Source organism: Argiope bruennichi, chromosome 6 (genome assembly GCF_947563725.1).
Source record: "Argiope bruennichi chromosome 6, qqArgBrue1.1, whole genome shotgun sequence".
Taxonomy (NCBI): domain Eukaryota; kingdom Metazoa; phylum Arthropoda; class Arachnida; order Araneae; family Araneidae; genus Argiope; species Argiope bruennichi.
In genome coordinates, this window is record NC_079156.1 from 82015663 (window position 1) to 82037281 (window position 21619).

The following is a 21619-nucleotide window of genomic DNA, read 5'->3' on the forward strand; positions in this document are numbered from 1 at the left end:
ATTATTTTCCTTCTTATTTTTATATTTACTATTCTTTTTTAGAGTAACTGCCATATAGAATTTCATGTTCTTGTGTACTATTAATATATATACATTCTTATTTCATAATTTATGAATATATAGGTTTATGCTTTATTGTTTCCATATAATCATTGGTCTCAATGCAAATATTTAAACGTTTTCTTTTAATCTGCATTTCCTGCATATTCTAACAAACCAATCTATAAAGATTTTTTTTTTAAATCATGAATGAAAGATGATAAAGTTTACATCTCCAATCAAATGCCCAGTAATTGCAATTATTACGAGGACCGGGTATAAGATGCTGCTTTGTAAGAAATATATGAAAAGACATATTCCAACTATAAAAACTTCACTTTCGAAATGTTGATAAATTTTCGTGTTTCATATTTGAATTCCAGGAAAACCAACTTTAGAATTATATTTATGAAGGCAACTGACAAATGAAAAAAGCAAGACTAATGAAATTTGGCATGCGGTCTTTATACCAGAATTGTAGATTTATACCATAAATTGGATCAAATTATTTGGTTCAATGCTCTTCGATTTTTGTGAATATGCTCTCAGAAAAAAGGAATTATAAAATTTGATCTGCTCGTTCTTTCTCTCTCCAAATAAATAACATGATATAGGAGCATTAATATCAATATGAACAAGGAGCATTAATATCAAGCAAAGACAAGTATTACACTATATACACAATATTTTCTTTATTAATGAAACCTATATAGTAATTCTTCAAAAATAAGTTTTATGATTAAGTGAGAGGTTTCTTATGTAGCTTATTTCTTATAACGAAATGTGAAATTGAATAAATGAATTCCATTATACGTAGAAAAAGTAAATTGCCTTTGACCCTGTACATAATTTTCAAATTCTCAAATAGGTACTAACAGAAAATTGAGGAAAAACTCAAAATTTTGATTTTATTATCAATATCTGTTTGTAAAGGAATTGTTTGATTTCAATTTATACTGTATTTCCAGAAAACTATGCTTATGCTTCTATTAATACTAGGTTTATCATGAGTTGGCATATACCTATTTCTACCAAAGAGAGCCATTTTGACCCATTTCGGTATCTAATTAGAAAAAATATAAACTAACCTATCTATTATAAAGCTAAAGTGGGAAAAAAAACTTTTATATTTTCAATATATTTGTTGAGGTGTTCTGTGAGGAAAAGGCACTTTCTCTGCGTTTATTTACTAAAAAAAGTGTTCATTTTCTAATCAAGGTCTTCAAGACCATCTATTCTTCTACCAAAACATTGACTCACACGTCTTCTTACTTACAACCTATAATAGATTTTATCTGACTGGTTTTCGGCCTCGTCTTCTTGCTTCTTATATACACACATTTAACTAACGCATGCTCATTTCTATATTTATACCTATATCTATGTGCATCCCCATCAAGCTGTTGCATATTTAAATATAAATGTTTGTATTCTCAACAATATTTATTCGAATGGTCAAAATGACTCCTTCGGTAAAAGTGGGTATCCTCCGAAACTAAAAAAAGAAAAAGATAATATTTTCGATTTTATGTCTAATAAATGCAAGTAAAAATTAATTAAATTATTCTTATAAAATACGACAATAATTTTCTTGAAGAAAAGAGCCAAAATGATCCCTTGGTAAACTTAGTTTTAAAATACAATAACGCAATATTTTATTCCAAATATTTCATGAAGATTCGTTTTCAATTCAAACCTCATTTTTTTCCCCTTCATTAACTTCTTGCGCTAAAATAAAGTGTCTGACACGTGTATCAAATTTTTAGCATTTAAATCTGCAATTAAATGAAAGTATTAAGTAATTTAAAACTCAAATATCACCTCGAAAAATTTCAATATCTCAAGTGTTTTTTCTGTTCTTATAAGAATTGAAATAACAAAAAAAATGATCCAAATGGGATTTGCTTCTAGATATGATGCTTGATAAAACTCAAGAAGGCAAACAATATTCTGGAAGTAAATACCTCTAGAGAAAATAAGCTTTACATTAATTCTGCGTGATTTTTCTTTACACTTATAATATACTATCCATTGTTGCTCGGAATTCAAGTTCATTTATGCGCAATATTTTTAATGAAGAAAGTTCCATTCAAATAACTATAATTAACACATACAATCCTTTTATTCTACCACAAAACTATACTGCAGTCCTGGAGCCTTGATCACTATTTTAAGCTAATTTTTTAAAAAAAGAAATGAATAAAATTTTTTTTAAAGTGGTAGTAGAGTGGACCAAAGTCTTGTCATTACTATATTTCTAAATTGTATGCGCTAAATTTTAAAATAATTAATAATAATTGAAAAAAAATTGCTTTGAAAAGAATTTCTATCATTCAAACAATAATTTTTTTTTTAATTTTAAGGTATATGAAAATATTTCCTATACGATAATTTGCTTCAAAGTTATTGCCCCCCCCCCAAAAAAAAAGAAGAATATCGGTAAATTTTAGTTTTCTGACTAAGCGAATAATTTGTTTAATTTTATTCCTTGAAAATTTAGTTGTATTATTTTTCTTGTTCAAAAGAATGAGTGCAGAAATTTTGGTGAAAATCGGCTCTTTTGTTTAGGAGGAGCTGAGGAATATACATACATATATAACCATAATTATTTTTAAAAAATTAAAATGGAAGATGCATTCAAGAATACGAAATGTAAATAACCATGGCATAATTGGATTCCGAAGAAAATACAAAAAAAAAGTACAAAATTATAATAGTAAATTACGATAGTGCAACTGGTTTTTAGTTTTAATAAAGTTTCGTTATGAAAAATATCGCTTGATGGGAAACAATCTTTCAATGCAGACGATAATATTTCCTTTTAAAAACTTTAGTTTCTTGAATTAGGAGATATTATTGAAGTTTTTTACCATCTTTTTAACCGTTTCGAATTTCAATAAAAGAAAGTATTGAAAATTTCGTAAGCGAAATTTTTCTTAGAGACAGCTATGGATTTTCGAAAACTTCAACATTTCGGATAAAGAAGATCTATTTTGCAACAACAAATACATTCCATAAATTTGATACAATATTTTATGAATTTAAGAAAAATAATTTGTCACTTTCATTTCTTTTAATATGTTTTTATTGTATTCTTTTATTTAACTTGATATTTTACATATTTATAAAGATGGAATGTTTGAATTCAGTTATGACTCGTTTTCTAATGCATTAATTAGATTTCTAAAATTGCGGAACACTGTTTTTGCAGATGTCCATACAATAGTTTAATATTTTGAATTTTTGTTTAATATATTGATTTTTAATTTTTTTTAATACTTTGAATTTTATGGAATAAATTTTTTTATTCTTATCAGAGACGTCATCTTTAGATGAAAGAGACGAATCTAAGAAAAATTCAATGCAATATTGCACATAAATTGTGATGACGAATGTTAAAAAATATTTTAGATTAGAAATTAAATAATAATAAAAATAATTTTATAAATATGTTTGTTCTATGAGGCGTAGAAAATTTAATCTAATTATTTATATGTAGAAAATATTTTTTTTTTCTAATAAAAATTGGGAATTAAAAGCGAAAATATTCGAAGAATAAAGTGCTGAAAAAAATAGGTAAAGATAGTAAGCCACAAAAGAAATATTTAATAAAAGACACAGAAAACTTCAACCATCATTAAAATTAAAAAAATATTCTTAATATAATTAAAATTCCAATTTACATAAAGTCGTATATTTCAGCACTTCATACTTTGATATTTGTTTAGAACTCCCACTTTTGGTGAAACCATTGCCATTGAGTAATTAAGAAGAAGAAAATTTAGAAGTAAATTTTTCTTGCTTATCGATTTAATAATAATGTATTTGACCAAGTTCATTGGATGTAAATTCAAATTATTATTAATTCTCATATTTGAATGAGATGATAAGATTTTATTACCTTTGATGACTTAGTGTAGAAAATAACGTACATCGTTTAACAATTTAAAATGACTTTGCAGCCATTTATAAAAATTTTCAATTACAGATTTAAAACACTTAATTTTTCGTGAACAGGTAAAAAAACTGACGCTACAAAAGTTATGGCAATTCTGTTTTGAAATAAAAATTTAATTTGCATATTTTGTTATTATGTATCACCTATTAACCTTTACAATCAATGCAAATTTCATATATTTGCATTGCATATAAAAAATACCTCCTTTCAGAAATAGTTAAAATGCATATTCAAACAGCGAAGTAAAAATATTGATTGACTTTTAACATTTTTAAGAAGTAGCAAGCCATTTATTTCTGAATATTTTAGCAAAAGAGGAAGCCACAAGTCACTGAATATTTTCGCAAAAGAAATTATAAAACAGCTTAATTTTATCTTAATATGGTTTAGAACATTGAATTAACATAGTCAAATATTTTCAAATATTCCATCTCACGTATATGTTTTTCGAGATTTGTATATTCATTAAAAAGATAAAACATTTTCTAGAAGAGCTCTATCTACACATAGAAAATGGAAGCATGAAATTGTGAAGAAACCTTTCATCTAGAGAAATTTCACGTAAATTTGAACGATAATAATAATCATAAAAAAAGACAACCAAGCAATTGTTATTCATGGCTTTATGCTCGAACACTCAGACGAACATCTGCATTCCATATTTGACATTCTTGTGACAAACGATTGAAGTCGCGGGAATTTTTACAGTATTCATTCATTGACTGGCAAATAGTACAGTTACCGGAATAGGCGACCTTCAGTATTAAAAAAAGAAAGTTCCATCTTTTTTTTTTAATAAAAATAATAATCACATTTTGTATTGTTTGAAGAAGAAATACTTATTCATAAAAGAATTCACAATAGAATCGATGAACTTCAGTATTTCGCTAAAAAATGAAGATTATTGAATACTTAAATGGTCCAGGGAGTTTTGTATGCCAAAAGTACATACATACAGCAAAGGTTCTTTTCTCACAAGTTTTATTTCTTGATTACAGATATATGCTTATGGAACTTTCAACAAGGTTAATTTCCAAGCAAATTTCTGATATAAAATTAATGGTAATCAGAAGCGGATTTCTCACAAGGCAACTGCCCAGGATTGCTTGTATAAAGAGCAGCTACAGGAAAATTGCTTAAAAACGGCTATTGTAGAGAAACGAGATTCTTTATAACTTCGTTATGAGATAGATGAAAAAATAATAGACGCGTTTCAGGAATAGTTATTTAAATTATTATATAAATTCCACTTTTCATAAGACAAAACAAACAGCAACACGAAAAATGCAAGACGCACACTTGGAATACAATCTAATAATGGCCCCCAAGAAAGATCATGGGAATTATACCTTGATGTTAATAAGATAACGCCCTCTGTTGTGTCAAAAGAGAATTTAGTAGAGTTATATAACCGTTGCACTATGAGTTTGTAGCCAAATACATAAATTTGTGAAAAATATATAATCCAGAAAATATGAAATAATAGAATAATTTAAAAAGCTTTTTAAAGCATAACAGGCCTGTCTTGGAAATGATGCATTATGTTCATTTTATTATTACAGATATATAAATGCTAAACGTTTTCTAAAATATAATTTTGCCCAGACTTAAATGTCCAGGAGTCATGAGCAATAAATAAATAAATAAATGTATACATTTTTACAAAATTACGAAAATGAAAGATTAGCATATATTAATTCATTAATCTGTTGATTAAATTAAAATGTATTGAAATATGAAAACAAAATAGGCTGTTTTTTTTGAGACAGTTGCCTTATAATGTGTATTGCTAATAGCCGTAAAACGTCTTAATCAGTTATTGATGGTAAAAATTATGACAAAAAGAAAAAAAGAAATGTATGAAGTATATTATAAATGCTGTCATCACAGCCTGAAATCTGGCAAATTTTGATATTTTTCAATGAATATCACCATTCACGTATTCGACATTCACCGGCCGATACCGTTAACATTCATCGGAGAATGTTGACACTCTGTTATTTCAGTCTTTCACAATAACATAAAGAGATCAAAATTTAATTTAACTTTGGATGTTTCCCATAGGATTATGCAACGCTCATCTTGTCGGAGGAGATAAAAAAAAGATAAAACCGAATACGAATATTTTATCGAATATCCATTTCGAATAAACAAGAGAATATAAAAAGGTTATATATGTTTTATATTATAAAATGTTATATATTATATATTATAAAATTTCTGAAATATGTCTATAATAAAATGGCCGATAATTACGACAACTGATAAATTAGTTTCTTATTTAGAACTCAAATTTCTACAAATAAAGGTGCAACAGTTATACATTGCAATCAACTGTTGATCGGTTATTATTATAACAAACTGAAAGATTTTACAAATCGAAACTAATTTTAAGGATTTTTATAAGGTTTAATGAAAATTAGAGGGGAGATGTTTTCTAAGAATAACATTACTTTAAAGTTGATAGTAAAACAAAGCAAATCTCAAAATATATCAATAATCCTTATTATAAAAATAATTTAGAGAATTTGATATTTGAATTATTTTAAATCAGGGCAAGGTTAATACAGTTGTAAAATTGAAGATTCAAATTGTTTATAATTTTGAAGCAATGGAATTATTTTCGCGATGTTTCAAATTTTTTCAGTAATTCTGTATAATATATATCCCATAGTACAATAAATCAAGGCATAGTCAGCATACCTAAATATGTCAAAAAAGAATCGAGTATTCGAAACACTTGATTTTTCAAATATCTGTTTAAAACCTTTAATCCTTTTTGAGTGCTCGAGAGCAATTTTTTGTTTAGTAAAGCAGTCTATAATTAGTATTACTTTATATGTTAGCATACATTTAAATAATGCTCTTTTATTAAAATTTATACTGTTAAATAAGTTTTCAAATTTCTTTTTCAAAATTTAAATTTTTAATATTTAAAAAATATCTAAAAAAATTGTTTATTTGTTTGTAAAAAATGATACTACAAAAGCATAAATTATTTTTTTCACTATTCAATTTTGAAAGTCTATTTGTTTTTATTTTTCAAGATTTTTATCAAATGTTATAATAATAAACTATGAAAGGTTTTTACATTAGAAGAATCAAAACTAGAATTTCATTTACACTTAAAAAATTTTTCTGTATAATTCAGAATTTAAAATAATTTAATTTGAGTATCAAATTTCCTCTTTGTTAGGATTAAAAATATTTAGAGTTGTAAATAGACTTATAATTGAGAAAATATTCATTTCCTTACTTGTTTTGATATAAAGGTAAAATACTTGAAATAGATGATTTTACTTGAGATTTTGTTTACAGATTTATTTCTCTAATAATTCATCGTTTTTTGTGGAAAATATTGTTGAATGAAACCGAAAATGAACGAACCATGCAAACTTTGAATTTGACAAATAAATTGAAAAACGAAAATCTGATTCATTTGGTATCCATAGTTCAAAATTATTATCTCAAATAACCTCTATGTAACTTTAAAATGGTTTATTATCCAATTATTCCTAATTAGCTGGACGATAAATGAAAAATATTAAGCAATTTTCTAGCTAATCATATTTGAAGAAAAGAGTAGATTTGCTCTTTTTTGAGACAACTTGCCTCTTAAAATATTTCTATAATATTACTGAATATAAACTTAAGCATTTAAATCAACAGTGAGAAAATTAAAAAAGTATAAGCAAAATTTATAGAACGTTATTTAATTGCTAAACATATGTGATTGAAGATCAAAAACTATATTCTATACGAATATTTCGAAGAAATGCGATTAAATAATGTATTTTTCTAAATGTATTATTCAGCACTTTTATACAGGCGGTGTAAAATTAAATATAAGATGAGGGTATGGATGAATGTCTTTTATCTGACAACAACAGACTTGTGTGGGTAGAAGAAATAGGAGGATGGAATATTTTTAGAAAAAGAAGGTACTGAAAGTTATAATAATAAGGTGGAAGGGCATTGTCTTGAAAGCAGATGTTACATTACTCAGAATGTTGTCAATCAAAATAATATTCAGTGTTCACGCTTCGGCAACATAATGTATCTAACATGAAGAAAAAAGAAGAGTATCCATTTTAATATTCTACATATCAGCAAAACAATAAATTCCTTCCAGAATTTAATATTTATGCTGTTCGATAAATATAGAATTTTGTCAATATAGTATTCAACGTAGATGCTTAGATTATTAAATTTAATTATATAAAGGGAATAAAGACAAAGAAGGGCACAACCCTCGATGTATTAATTAATTTACTATTGTAGAGAAAAAAAAATTACTTTATAAGAAAGAGATTAAAATATTATACTGTTTGAGGAATTCAGAATGTTTTGAATAAAAGTTTGATGCTCAACATAGTAAATTATTTATTAACCATAATTCATTATTTACTAACCTTAGTTTATTATTTATTAATTATAATTATTTATTTACTAACCATAATTCATTATAATTCATTATTTATTAATAAAGATTTAATAGACTTTAATTTCTTTATTTTGTTTACAATCTAGTAATACGATACTTTCTATTTCGGGAATATATTGCCATATTGATTTAAATAAGGGTTTCAAAATACATAAGATGTTTGCGTTTTTCGCTTAGTTTTTGAAATAAATTATAACGCTTATTAATAACTGAGTTTTATCGCATAAGATAGGAAGAAAATACAACAATTTGAAGCACGTGTGACGTATGAACATGGCACTCAAATGGTTCAGAGTCGTTATGAAGAACTATTTATTTAAATCCCATCTATTAAGAATTCGGTGGGCGAGAAATCAGAACTAGAGAAAAAAAAAACATGAAAAAGATTAAACTACTGAAGAAAATATGGCTTTTTTTCCTTAGTAAATATGACGATGGAAAAATTAGCTATAGAATTTTAAATGCTTGCTTAAGTGATAAATCAGGTAAGTGATAATTCATTAAAACATATTCTGTTTTAGTTCCTTAAGTCTAAATTTGTGTATTCCTCAATTCATTTTCATTCTATATTAATACTGCATTAACTCCTATTTTTTTAACATGTTAACTATATTTTGAATAAATATTTGTGACTCATCGGTGTTTTAAGTTTTATTTATAAATTTCATAAAACGTAACACAATTAATGTTCCATTAATAATATATATAAGAATATATTTATTTAAATTTATTTATATAAATTTTTAATAATAATAATTAAAGAAAACATAGTCTTTTTTAATAATATTTGTTACGATAAAAATCAGCCATAGAAATTTAAATCTTAGATGAATACAATAAAATAAGAGATAATTCATTAAAACACATTATGATTTTGTTGTAAATGCCTAAAGGTGTGTATTTCTAAATTCATTTCCATTTTGCATTAATATTTTCTTTTTTTAAAGTTAATTATATTTCAAATAAATATATGTGTCTTATCAACCTGTTAAGTTATATTGATAAATTTCATTAAAAAATGACCCAAATAATATTCTATTAATAATATATCTAAGAATGAATTCATTTAAATATATATTATTAATAATAACTTACTTTTGCACATGAAAAAGCGACTTATTGTCAACATTAGCAGAATATTTATATCTATTATTCAATACATAATTTTCACGGATCAGTTCTAATGCTGAAATTAATAATGATTCATAAAACATTGATTCAAGCTATTGTGTAAAAATTTTCAAAACGAGTCATGATTCATAAACATTTATTGACAAATTCAGTAAACTAAGGTTTCATAAGATTAGAATCTCAAGAAAAGATTGCATATCGAATATCTTAGAAATCTAATAGAGAAGACAAACGTAGCGTAGGTGATAGATCCATTCTTAGATATTATTGCATATCATATCACAATGGGAAAGTAAATAAAGTATCATACGAACAAGAAATAAAATGACTTACCAGAAATGTTATGACAGCAGCCGATAATAAAGTTATCCACTGCATTTTCGTATGACTCATTACCACAAATTGTTGTACTTTCTCATAAAATTTCAAAATTGCGCATTGGCATTCATAAATGAATTTTCTCAAGAAATCCAAAGTCAGCAACTTTGGTTTTGGAAAGCAAACTTTGTTTTACACAAAGCCACAAAGTGAAATTGTTCAATTAATTTCAGCTTTGATATGATGATTAAAGTTTCAGGAGAGATACTTGATGAATCGGAATTTTTTTTATTTCTGTTGCACTGATTTTAAATATTCTCAGTATTTTCCATTTGAATATCAACAAAATAGAAAATTTCTTAACATTTCAAATCGATGGTTACTTCAAAAATCCACTTTGTATATTCGTATTGCTTATTTTTTGCATAAATTTATCTGACCGATCTTTATTTATAAGGATATAAACATCTGTATGGTATATGTCTCTACAGGAGATTTTCAGATCAAAAACAGTACAAATAGAAGTTTTTCAAGTAATGATGGATACTTCATATGAAAAGTATTAAAAAGACTTGCAAGAAATGAAAGCATGTTTATCGGAATGATGCTTATATTTTTTCAATATTGATTTACCGTATTCCAAATAAATCCAAATTCATAAATAAAATTTTTAGGAAAATTATTTCTGTATAAAATAAACTCTTTGTGCTTCAAATAGTGAAAATTCGAACTAATTCGATGACTTTTTAAATAAAAATATATCCAATTTAAATGTGAATGTATAAGAATTCGTTTTATAATTTTAGTGAAATCTTACTTCAAATGTCCACCAAATTTTTATACTTGATGAATCAGGAATATTAAAATATAGCACAATTGTCTTCACACAAAAAGTATCCAAAATAGTTCCAGTGGGAATTATTTTCAGGAATTTTCAGATTGTGTTGATTGCCTTGCTGAAGAAGGCCACAAAAATTTTCACATTTGATAAATCAGGAATATTAAAATATTAAAACATATTTCCAGGCATTAAATATCGAAAAGCGTTCCATCAAAAATATCCAAACACTGAGTAATTAAGAAATATCCATTGTTTCACTTTGCCAGGAACAACCGCAAGAACAAGCTCACCACCTGTTCACTGTAACACGAACCGAAACTAAAGTCTCTAAAAGAACATATCTCATATTCAGAACTCCTGGACGGACACACAGGAGGGAACAAAAGAAACTCAAACGGCGCGAAAAAAATTATGGTCTTCGCCACACGCTCGGTTAACTCCTAACTCGAGGTCTGCAAAGTCACTACTCCATTTAATAAAATGTTAAGAAGTCAAAGACGGACAGAAAAGAAACTGAAAAAGAAAAAAAAATGAAACGCAAGGTGTTCCTTCCTTCCCTCTCTTATAAAATAATAATGATAATAAAAAGAAATCCCAAATAAGTAAAGAGCATATGCGGGAAACGGGATTTCTCAAAGGTCTCGTGTCGTCAGAATAGCCTGGTCGAACAACTTTGACGCTTCCTGCATCTTCGTGACCTACATGAACCTAGATGGAGTGACGTCATCTTGGAACAAGTCTCTTAGAGTTCCATGACCTTTACCGAGGGATTGCCAAGTAGATATTTAATTATTAAAACTGTTAAATAAACAGAAATTGTAAACAACATTCCCTCCCAACTTGATTCCATAATTTCTCTCATTAATAAGAATTTAGTACCAAGAAGTTTCTTTGACTTGGAGAGAGAATTAAGAAAAAAAAGCTCATGGTAACAGCAGTTCCAGGAGTTGTTTGCTTTTGATGCAATTAGTCATCATGTTTATGTGTGTCAAATTATTCTATGTGTAAGAATCTGGGTCGGCAGATGAATGCGGGTGAGGTTACAGTTACATTTTTGTGCATAGCGTAGGCGAGGTAAAATTAGAAAACGCATGAATAATTAGGTTTGTTGGTGAATCCATGCTTGAAATTGTAGTTAGAAGAATATCCATAACATACTTAAAAAAACAATATTAGAAATATTCATTTGTTTCGAAAAAGAGAAAGGGATTTAAATTTCGAGAACTTTCTTTGATTGTTCTGATATAAATGCTTCAAAAATCACGTTTTCTTGCTGCTAGAATCTCTTTTTAAAACGGTACGTGGAATTTGGTTCTCGATTCTACCCATGTTATTTTTTGATTGAACCAAATTACGTTTAAGTCATACCGTTACAGCATGTAATATGAGAAAAGCCTCTTTTAAGTGTATACTTTATAGCATTTTCGGAACTCTAAGATGTAAAAATTATTAATTTGAAAACTTTACGAATATAAAAACAAAATAAGCAGTTGGTGGTCTCGATCATTTTTACGAAAGTTTTAATAAGGAATTTAGATATTTAAATTGACCAAAAAGATTAATAATGATAATGATAGAATTAAATATAAGTATCAATATAGTAGTTGCCCAAATAATGTAAAAAAGTCTTTATTACAATTTGTTATAAATTATTGAGCGACCATTCTTGGGGGAGGAGGAAAAATAGAACGGTTTACGTTCCAAATATACTAAGATATAGCATTCTTAGGACTGTCATTTCAAGTTCATATTTTAATGCTAAGCAGCGAATCCGATATCGAAGAATGTTACGCATCTCGATGAATGTTACGCATTATCGATGAATGTTACGCATTATCGATGAATGTTACGCCTCTCGATGAATGTTACGCATTATCGATGAATATTACGCATTATCGATGAATGTTACGCCTCTCGATGAATATTACGCCTCTCAATGAATGTTACGCATTATCAATGAATATTACACATCTCGATGAATGTTACACATTATCGATGAATGTTAGTTCCACTTATTTAAGGACATAAAGTGATGTTAGTCAGTAAAATCGCAATAACTATCATAAAAGCTAGTATTCTAAGTCAAAATTATGTTGTAGCATTTCTTCTCAACGAATACATTTGACGTATCAGAACGTTCCATATTTGTTTGAATTTATGTTTCCATTTTTTTTGTAATTCTAATTAGCTTAAGTTATCTCAATATCAATTAGCAGTATATATTCTGAATAATAAGAAATAAATGAATTCATACGTAAAAGCTACTGCCTTCACATGGTCAAAAAATTAAATGCGCTTCAAATACAAAAGTAGTTTCAAATAAATATGTAGTCAAAGGGTTAAATGACTAGATCTGTACACTACAATCGTGCATTCAAAGATAGCTGCAATAGTTATGACTTGAAGAAATTATCTGCTATTGTAAAAGAGAATAAATTTTAAGGCACAATTGTTTATGATGATAAATATGTAAGATATACTGTAAAAAAAACCCGGCTACAATAAACTATTTTCAGAAATAAATTCTAGATTAATTGTACGAAAAAAAAATAGAAATTTTTTTTTGTATGTTCTCTAGTATGAAAGTACCTTAAACAGTATGGTAAAAACATGTTGTGCTCATATGTTTTACAGTCAAATGCCCTCAATCGACATTAAGAAAAATGATCTTAAGGTACTGAAATTGGCTTTTCCATGATGATTTGACACTAATAGTTTAAAAATCTGTAATTTTCTTGCCTTGCTGTAAGAGCTATAGAAAATAGTCTAAATAAAAGTAATATTTTTTATTGCAGTTTAAAATTTAAAAAAAAATTATTGTTTTGATATTAATTTTTTCTTCTTTGACTTTTAAATTAATTTTTTTTTATTATGGTTATGATTATAAAAATATTATATATTTTTCTTGATGGAATGTCAACACGCATGTTGACAAATATAATAACTATAAAACGTACTTAATTATAAAGTTAATAATAGTTGTTTCGAAATATCCCAAGCTGGCTGAAAAATGATTGTCATATTTTATTAGTACCAAATAGCAACTTGAAACACACTGAAAAATTTGACGTAAGAATGAAGTGAAATAGCACAACACAAATCTTATGCAGAATATAAAAATATATGGACACCATTTAACTAAATCCTTTTATTAAATTTTTTGTCTTTATGAAATAGTGTTCCTGTCTATTAATTCTTTCCTAATAATTAAAAGAGAAAAATCGAGAAATATTTATTAATAAATAATGAAACTCTTCTATTCCATTCCATGACTTTGACGTAAAAGAAAAGACGTTAAATTATAAATGGCGTTGAAAGCTAATTTTTAGTATGGATTGGTTTTGTGATGACATTGTCAAACAAAGGCATTCATTTTGAAGAAAAGTGACCTTTTTTTTTTCTTTCCTTCTAAAATTCAAATAAGTGAAAATTGTAATTTTTTTGTCAGATCATCAAATTTGTTTTAAAAGGAAAGTTCGGTTGTTCCATAATAAAAAAAAAATGTTAACTATTTCTGATGAATGCTGGTATACTATATTTTATTTAAAACATAATAAAATTATCGCGAAATTTCATGGAATCGGAAAAAAGATAAAAATAACGAGATTTTTAAGAAAATATTTAAGCTATGAATCATTTTAATGATTTGTATAGGTTTTTTTATTTCTCTCTTAAATTGTTGTTTTAAGAAATCTCTTTAATATTTCAACAGCAGTTTAAAATATTGTTATTGTTTCAGAACAGATATTGTTTGAATTATTAGGGGTCATTTTTTCTTTTCCTCTTTGAAGTTGTAGTACTGAGGGAAATAGCAAATTTACAAGATGATAAGGGGTAAAAAAATGCAACAACACAAATCCTTTGAAGTTATTAGGACGCTTAAAAGCCTAAAAAGTTAATCAATTTTCGATTTTTTTATTTTAGCTTTATTTATGCATTCTATTTCTATGATTTAATTTCTAGATTGATAAAAGTAATACAAATTTTCAGAACAACATTTTCCTGCTTCGCATAATTTCCAAAGTGATTGAAAAAATGTGTGAAATTTTTGAGTATTTTAATATTACGTATAAGCCAAGATATTTTCAGATCTAGATTATTCAACTCACCGTAATTTTCACACATTATCTTTTTAAAGAATGGCAAGAGATCATTGTAAATACATCGCAAAAAGCCTTTACACTTAATTAAATTACAAGAAATGTAATAAAATTGTATAAAATATAATGCCAAAATAAAATATATATCAATTTCATTTCCTTTTACTTATTGACAGAATATTACAGAAGTAAATTTCATATTTTAAAATATTATTTTATTGAAAATTTGCCAAGCGTATAGTATGTAGCAAATATACATAGTCAATTTACTCTCTCCTGTCCAAATTGTTAGTTGCTAAAAAAGAGCTTTGGTATATATATATATATATATATATATATATATATATATATTTTCATTTCATTTTTTAATTAATTAATAAGTTTTAAATTGATTAATTAATTAAAAATAGTAATTATCCAAATTTAAAAAAATGGTTTTATTTATTGTGAAGTAATGCATGCCATTATTTTCAATTTAAAAAGTAAGAAATATTTCTAAAATCATCCAAGGACTAATGGTAAAGGAAACTTAATCTTCAGCTGGAAGTTTGTGATATTTATTAAAAAGAAATGCAGTGGGAGAAAAGAAGAAAGTCTCCCACTCAGTCCTATTATGGTCCGCCTTTCTAAAGATAATTTTAGAACTTCAGAGTTCATGCCTGCTTGATAGGCATTCATAGACTTATATAATTTTAATAAAATTATCTTATGATATCATATGTTTTTAATGAGTAATTTTTTTTGGTATTTTAAGTTAACACGATTTTGGCATAGCTTGGCCAATATTGGCCCATTGCACCAGAAAAAATCAATCAATCAATAAATTAATCACAATTGTTCATTCATTTTTCATTTGTATTCACATAATTTTATCTTTTAATGTAAATATAAAAAATATATACATGTGATTATAATAATAAGTAAAATAATGTTTACGTGTAAGTATAATATGGATACAAAAATGATATTAGTTTATTCTCTCAAGTATATTTTTAGTAAATGAAAAATTGAATGGCATTAATGGTTCAAAAAACGTTAAAATATTTCTTTAGCTATTATAATATTTCTTTCTTTTAGGATTATTAGTGAATAGTTTTATACTTTCTGCTCTTGAGAGGATTTTTGGAAGTTGATTCATCAATGAAGTCAGGCATTACAGACTTTGAAAGTGACGTCCCTTCATGAAACTCTTCCTACATTTGCACCTCTAGGATTTCCTGATTTTTCCGTTGAGAGATAATTAAATCAACTGCTTGCATGGAACGTGATGATGTTTTTTTCCTTTTTAGTTAAGTAACTCCGGAAAACTGAATACTTTGCAAATGGATTTTGGAATTACTGATGTTTCACGACAAGAGTTGAAGGGACACATTTCAAGTTGGAACTGAACAATTTTTTTCATGTCTCTACTAAATTGAGTTTTACTGGGATAAGCTTCTGGAAGATTTTCTCTCAATAGTTCTTGGGTTTAAAAATTCGTTAAAACTAGAATTTCGTTTAATGCAATGGTAACCATCAAACAACTCTCAAGATCGAAAATATGTTGAATCCTTTTACAATGCCAACAACTCTACATAAGTTTCCTGGAAGAGACTAAATTACCTTTAGCATTAGGCTTTGGATAATTTTAGAAAAATTTTAAAAATAATGGCATGCATTACTTTACAATAAATAAAATCCTTTTTCGAAGTTGTTATAAGGTGTACTTCTTTTCTTAAAACAACTAGTCATTATTTTTGTTGCCAATAACTATACGTAAGTTACCGGCTATAGATTAAGTTTTCTTTAACATGAGTCCTTGGATGATTTCAGAAATGTTTTTTACTTTTTAAACTAAAATTAATGGCATGCATTACTTTACAATAAATGAAATCATTTTATGAAACTGGTATAAGGACCATTTCTTTGCTTAAAAGCAATTGGGCCATACTTTTTGTTGTTAACCATCTGGAAAGTATCGAAAATCTAGAATTGTGAACAACCTAATCTTCAAATCGCTTTCTGATTATATCGGAAAATGGGAAAAACCGAATAAATGTTTTTCAATTTGTGTCAGTACCTTAATAGCAAAAGTATAGGATAATCCTGCAATCAACTGGGATATTAATTATTTATGCATCTAAAAAGATGCTGGTGCAACTAAAATAGAACATTTCCACTTGCGAGGAATTTATCTAATACAAAATCTCTAGAAGTACTAAATATGTGTTAGTCAAACATTTATTTCTTGGGATTTTTTTAGTGTTGCCATGAAACATTTATAAAAATTTCATAGCATAGACGCAATTAAAACAGAATAAATGAAGGGAAGGTTTTTGACTGCCGACAGATACAAGCTGTGTTACCGGTATTTATTAAGAGAAAATGCCGTACGAGAAAAAATAGTCTCCCACGCAATCCTATTACGGTCCGCCTTTCTCAGTCAGTTTTAAAACTCCCAGAGTTCCTGTTTTGGTAGGCAATGACAGATTGGTAACAAAAAAAAATCATCCTATGAATGTCCAAAAACCGATGGAAATTACACATGGGCAAATTTAAAAATTGTCAAAAATGAAGAGAAACAATAGATTTTCTGTATACTTCGAATTTTAAAGACATGTGAGGGACTAAAAAACATTATTAATTTTTTAAAACTATATTTGTTATCTTAAATATTTATAAGTATTATGCAATATAAAGAGTGGAAGCACAATTTTAGATTTTTGTTTTGTTCCACACCGTTAGGTATTCTTTTTTTATATAATGTAGCGATTGTCATTTCCAATAGCAAACTTATGGAGCTTTGACATATGCTTCAGAAGGGGTCCGACTACGTTAAAAACACTGGTTTTCGACCACATTGGCGAATTCTTCTTTTATTATTATTTCTTGTAGTTCAGGCTTTCCTCTTTCCAAAATAGTATTTTCTAGGAAAAGGAAGGTCTTATCTATCATCCAGGATAATTTTAAACAATTTTTTAGCTAAAATATTTCTTTAACTTCAATTTTCTTAAACTTTAATTTTTATAAAAATTTTCCACCGTTAACATGATATCTCAAAAACTAATAGAGGTATTTACATAAAAATTTCAGCGTGTGTTTTAAATACTGTGGGCAATGAAATGAACCAAAAGTTTTATTGTTGGTGAAATACTTTTTTATTTATAGGTGTTTTTAGAAAAATTAAGTTGTTAATTTATGGAAAAAATGTATATATACGTACATTTTTACCCATAATTTCTTTGCATCTCAAAATGTTTCTTAGATTTTGGTTCATTTCATTCATCATTATATTCTATAAATTGTGTACAAAGAAAAATAGGATAGCTGCGTTACAATTTTGTGTGGAGTGTTAACCGTTTAGGTAAAATTTCATTAAAATTTACTACAAATTTTCCTATTTCTCAAAATATATTATATTTCTAAATAATTTTTTTGTATATATAGTGTTTATAATTGACAATACATCTAAAAACCATAAATAGTTTTTAAAAAATCCAATTTTTCAAAAATATTGCTTCGAACGTAGTCGGCTACCTTTCTAATATTATTTGCATGTTTCATTAGCTTTTAAGTTCACATAGATCTGAATATGAAACTGACTGAAACATATACTGATAAATTTACCCAAAATTATTTTTAATAGATCTCCATATCCACTATTAATAGAAGAGGACGTGTGTGTATGTATCTGTATTTGTGTTGGCAGTATGCAGAATAAACCATTTGACCTAGAACTGCCAAATTTGGCAGCGATATATTTTAGAGGAATAGGATAGGAAGTTGTACAAACTGTGCTCTTCTCTTTTGTGTTTCAAGTCAAATGTGTTGATGATTTTGAAATGCAAATCTCATGTAAAATACCTATTTCAATCTGTTGTCAACAATGACGGATATTCATGTATAATAGAAATGAACTAATTGCTAATTGTTATTATATAATACATTAATATATAGTAATAATTAACAATTCTTATATTAGAAAAGTGGGAAAACTGTAACTGTAATTTAAGTTCTTTACATTTGAGTGTGTGTGTGTATTTTTAAATAAGCATGAAACCACCAAGAACTAGAATTTGATTCTTGGTTGTCTTTAATGGGAAAAAAACTATTATTTCTTCGCCTATGTGGCCGTTTTATTTTCTGAGCTTCTCAAGACAATCACGTTTACTGAAAATTTTTTTCTTTTTTAAAATGACGTATATATGTATATAATAAAAAGGGACAGACGATGTAAATTGCTTGACCTGACAGAAAATTCTGTTTTTTTTAAAAATTATATCTTTCTTTTAGTGTTAAGGAAGTACTTCGTAATTAGATGTAACAAATAATATTCTTGACTAAAGTCACGCACGGTGTTATTTATAAAAATATCAAAAAATTCTACAAATTAAAGATTTTTTGAAAATGTAAATATTTATATGGCATTTATGTAAGCAAAATGTTTTCAATAACCTTTAAAAAATAATGATTTTAATTTAGAATTTCTGCATTTTTAAATTTAGCAGAGAAAAATGATTCTTGATAGTTCGTTTCAATGAATATCTCGAGAATTTGACGAAATTGCTTAGGACTAAGTTTTTTTTCTTAAAAATAATAGTATTTAAAAATAAGAAATAAATATTTACATTTATAAGATTTTAGTTAAATGTTAGATATAAATCATAACAAATGAGAAAAAATATTCAGTATATATCAGTTTATTTAACTTTTGATAGTATTAACAATTTTTATAATATTAATAATTTTTAATAATATTAATAATTTTTGATAATATTAATAATTTTTGATAATATTAATAATTTTTGATAATATTAATATTTGATAGTATTTTTAAATTTTAGCTTCAAAAAAGAAATCCAATTAATCAGGCGATGCAAATAAGTAAATAAAACAAATCAAATCTTTTAAGCATAATCGAGCATTCAACTTTTAAGATAATTATCCATATACATATCAAACTCGTTTGGAAAATGATGATTCATCCGTTTCGGCTGAAGAATTGCAGCATCTTGTGAAATCATCCTAAAAGTTATCTTTTTCTTTTCTTTAATCATGTTCAATTTTTTTCTTGGTTACGAGTTCGACGAATAAAGAAAATGAGGAAAATAATAAAAACAAATAAAGAAAACAGAAAATGAACTAATAAGTAGCAGATACACAAGTTTGGACTGGTTTGTTAAGAGTTCCAGAAAATATCTGAATTAATTCATTTCGCTGTAGCGGAATATAAAAACCAAAGTTCTTTACTCTGAGTCTGGCGATGGCATGGCTGCTCTGGTCTCAAACCTAGTTTGGCTCGAGGGTACCAGTGTTTTACTTTCTTTCTTTCTTTAAACTTTCCCGTGTAGGCAGTATACAGGAATTATAGTAATCGTCTAAAAATTCGAGTTCGAGATTTTGACAATCTTCACGTTTTAGACCTTCTTGAGTTCGAAAAACACATTTTTGGAAAATGTCCATCTATCTGACTGTGACAAATATAACTCAAAAACGCATTGAACTGTACGGCTGAAATTCGGTATGCAGTCTTTACACCAAATTTGCAGATTTCTGTCAAATTTTGAGTAAACTCCGTTCAGAGGAAGTCCGTCTGTCCGGCTATTCGAATATAAGTTAACACTATAATTACGAAAACAAAGAGAACTAGATAGATAAAATTCGGAACACTGATTTAATATCCATAGTGTAGTCATCTGTCAGATTTTGAGCCAAATACAATAACGGATTGACTGTCTGTTCGTCTGTACTTACAGAAAGAAGCAAATGTGATAATTCAAAAATGCAGAGACTTTAAACATATAAAATTTGGCATGGGATTTTGTGACGAAAATGCAAATGTTTTCTTCAATTGGTTGAGAAAAATGCGTCGATTCGATTTTTGAATACTATTGTGGCGGATTGAGATGAGTGAGGATAGAACCTGGGACCTTGTGGTTCACAGTCCAGTAACATGACCACGATACAAATGCAGTGTAGCTCTTAACTGGCTTATAAGCGTTCAACACACTTTTAACGCATTCCAGGAATCAAACACTAACTAGATTTATCAAAAATGCTGAATTCACGACAAGTGTTATTATTTCGAAACTATTGTATAGCCGAGTTAGGCTTTCCGTGGCATGACAAGTTTATTAGAGAATATGAGAGAAAGTTGTGGAGAGACCTCTCCCGCTAGTTTATTTTCTATTTCGTCTTCTTTTCTTCAATTTTCTTCGCATTTACCTATTTGCTATCGTTTAATTATTTTACAGATTTGCTATCATTTAGTTTAGTTTTCTATTATTCTGGTTTTCGTATTGTTCCGAAGGAAACTAATTATATTTAATAAATATTTTTTTTTCTTTTGTCAGAAAATACTCATTGGCAAAAATATTTTTTAAAAACACAATTCTAAAATTAAACTGAAATATTTACAATAAAAAAATTGGTTTATTTATTAATAAAGGCATTTTTAAAAAACAAACAATGTTTTTATTTACTATCTCTTATGAAATATTTTTTAGAGCATTATTGGTTTCAGGGCTGACAAGCCATCTCTATTGGAAAGTGAGTATTCAGTTAAGGCTATATCAAGAATCAAACTGTAATATTGAATAAATAGTCCATTATGATTTCAGAAGACAAATTACTATTAATTCCTGTCTTATTTATGAGATCTAGACAGTAGCTAATAAACCATTCAGTAACTGAGACACAATAATTAGCAAGCGACCGCTCAAACGCTCAGAGCTCAGCGAGTTAATGGATCGGTTTTGGTTATAAATAATAATAAAGTCTATTAGAGCAAGAGCTAACGGATTCAAAAA

General features: G+C 27.0%; 1 protein-coding gene across 1 annotated transcript in view; it reads right to left on the reverse strand.

Annotated features, from left to right (window-relative positions):
- The window catches only part of LOC129972146 (protein spaetzle 4-like), a 53094-nt gene extending 41732 nt beyond the window's left edge, over window positions 1-11362 (reverse strand). Inside the window, exon 1 of the mRNA XM_056086161.1 lies at window positions 9906-11362. Coding sequence (XP_055942136.1) covers window positions 9906-9965 — 60 coding nt within the window. The 5' untranslated portion in view covers window positions 9966-11362. The remainder of the gene's footprint in view (window positions 1-9905) is intronic.
- Window positions 11363-21619: the final 10257 nt, after the last annotated feature.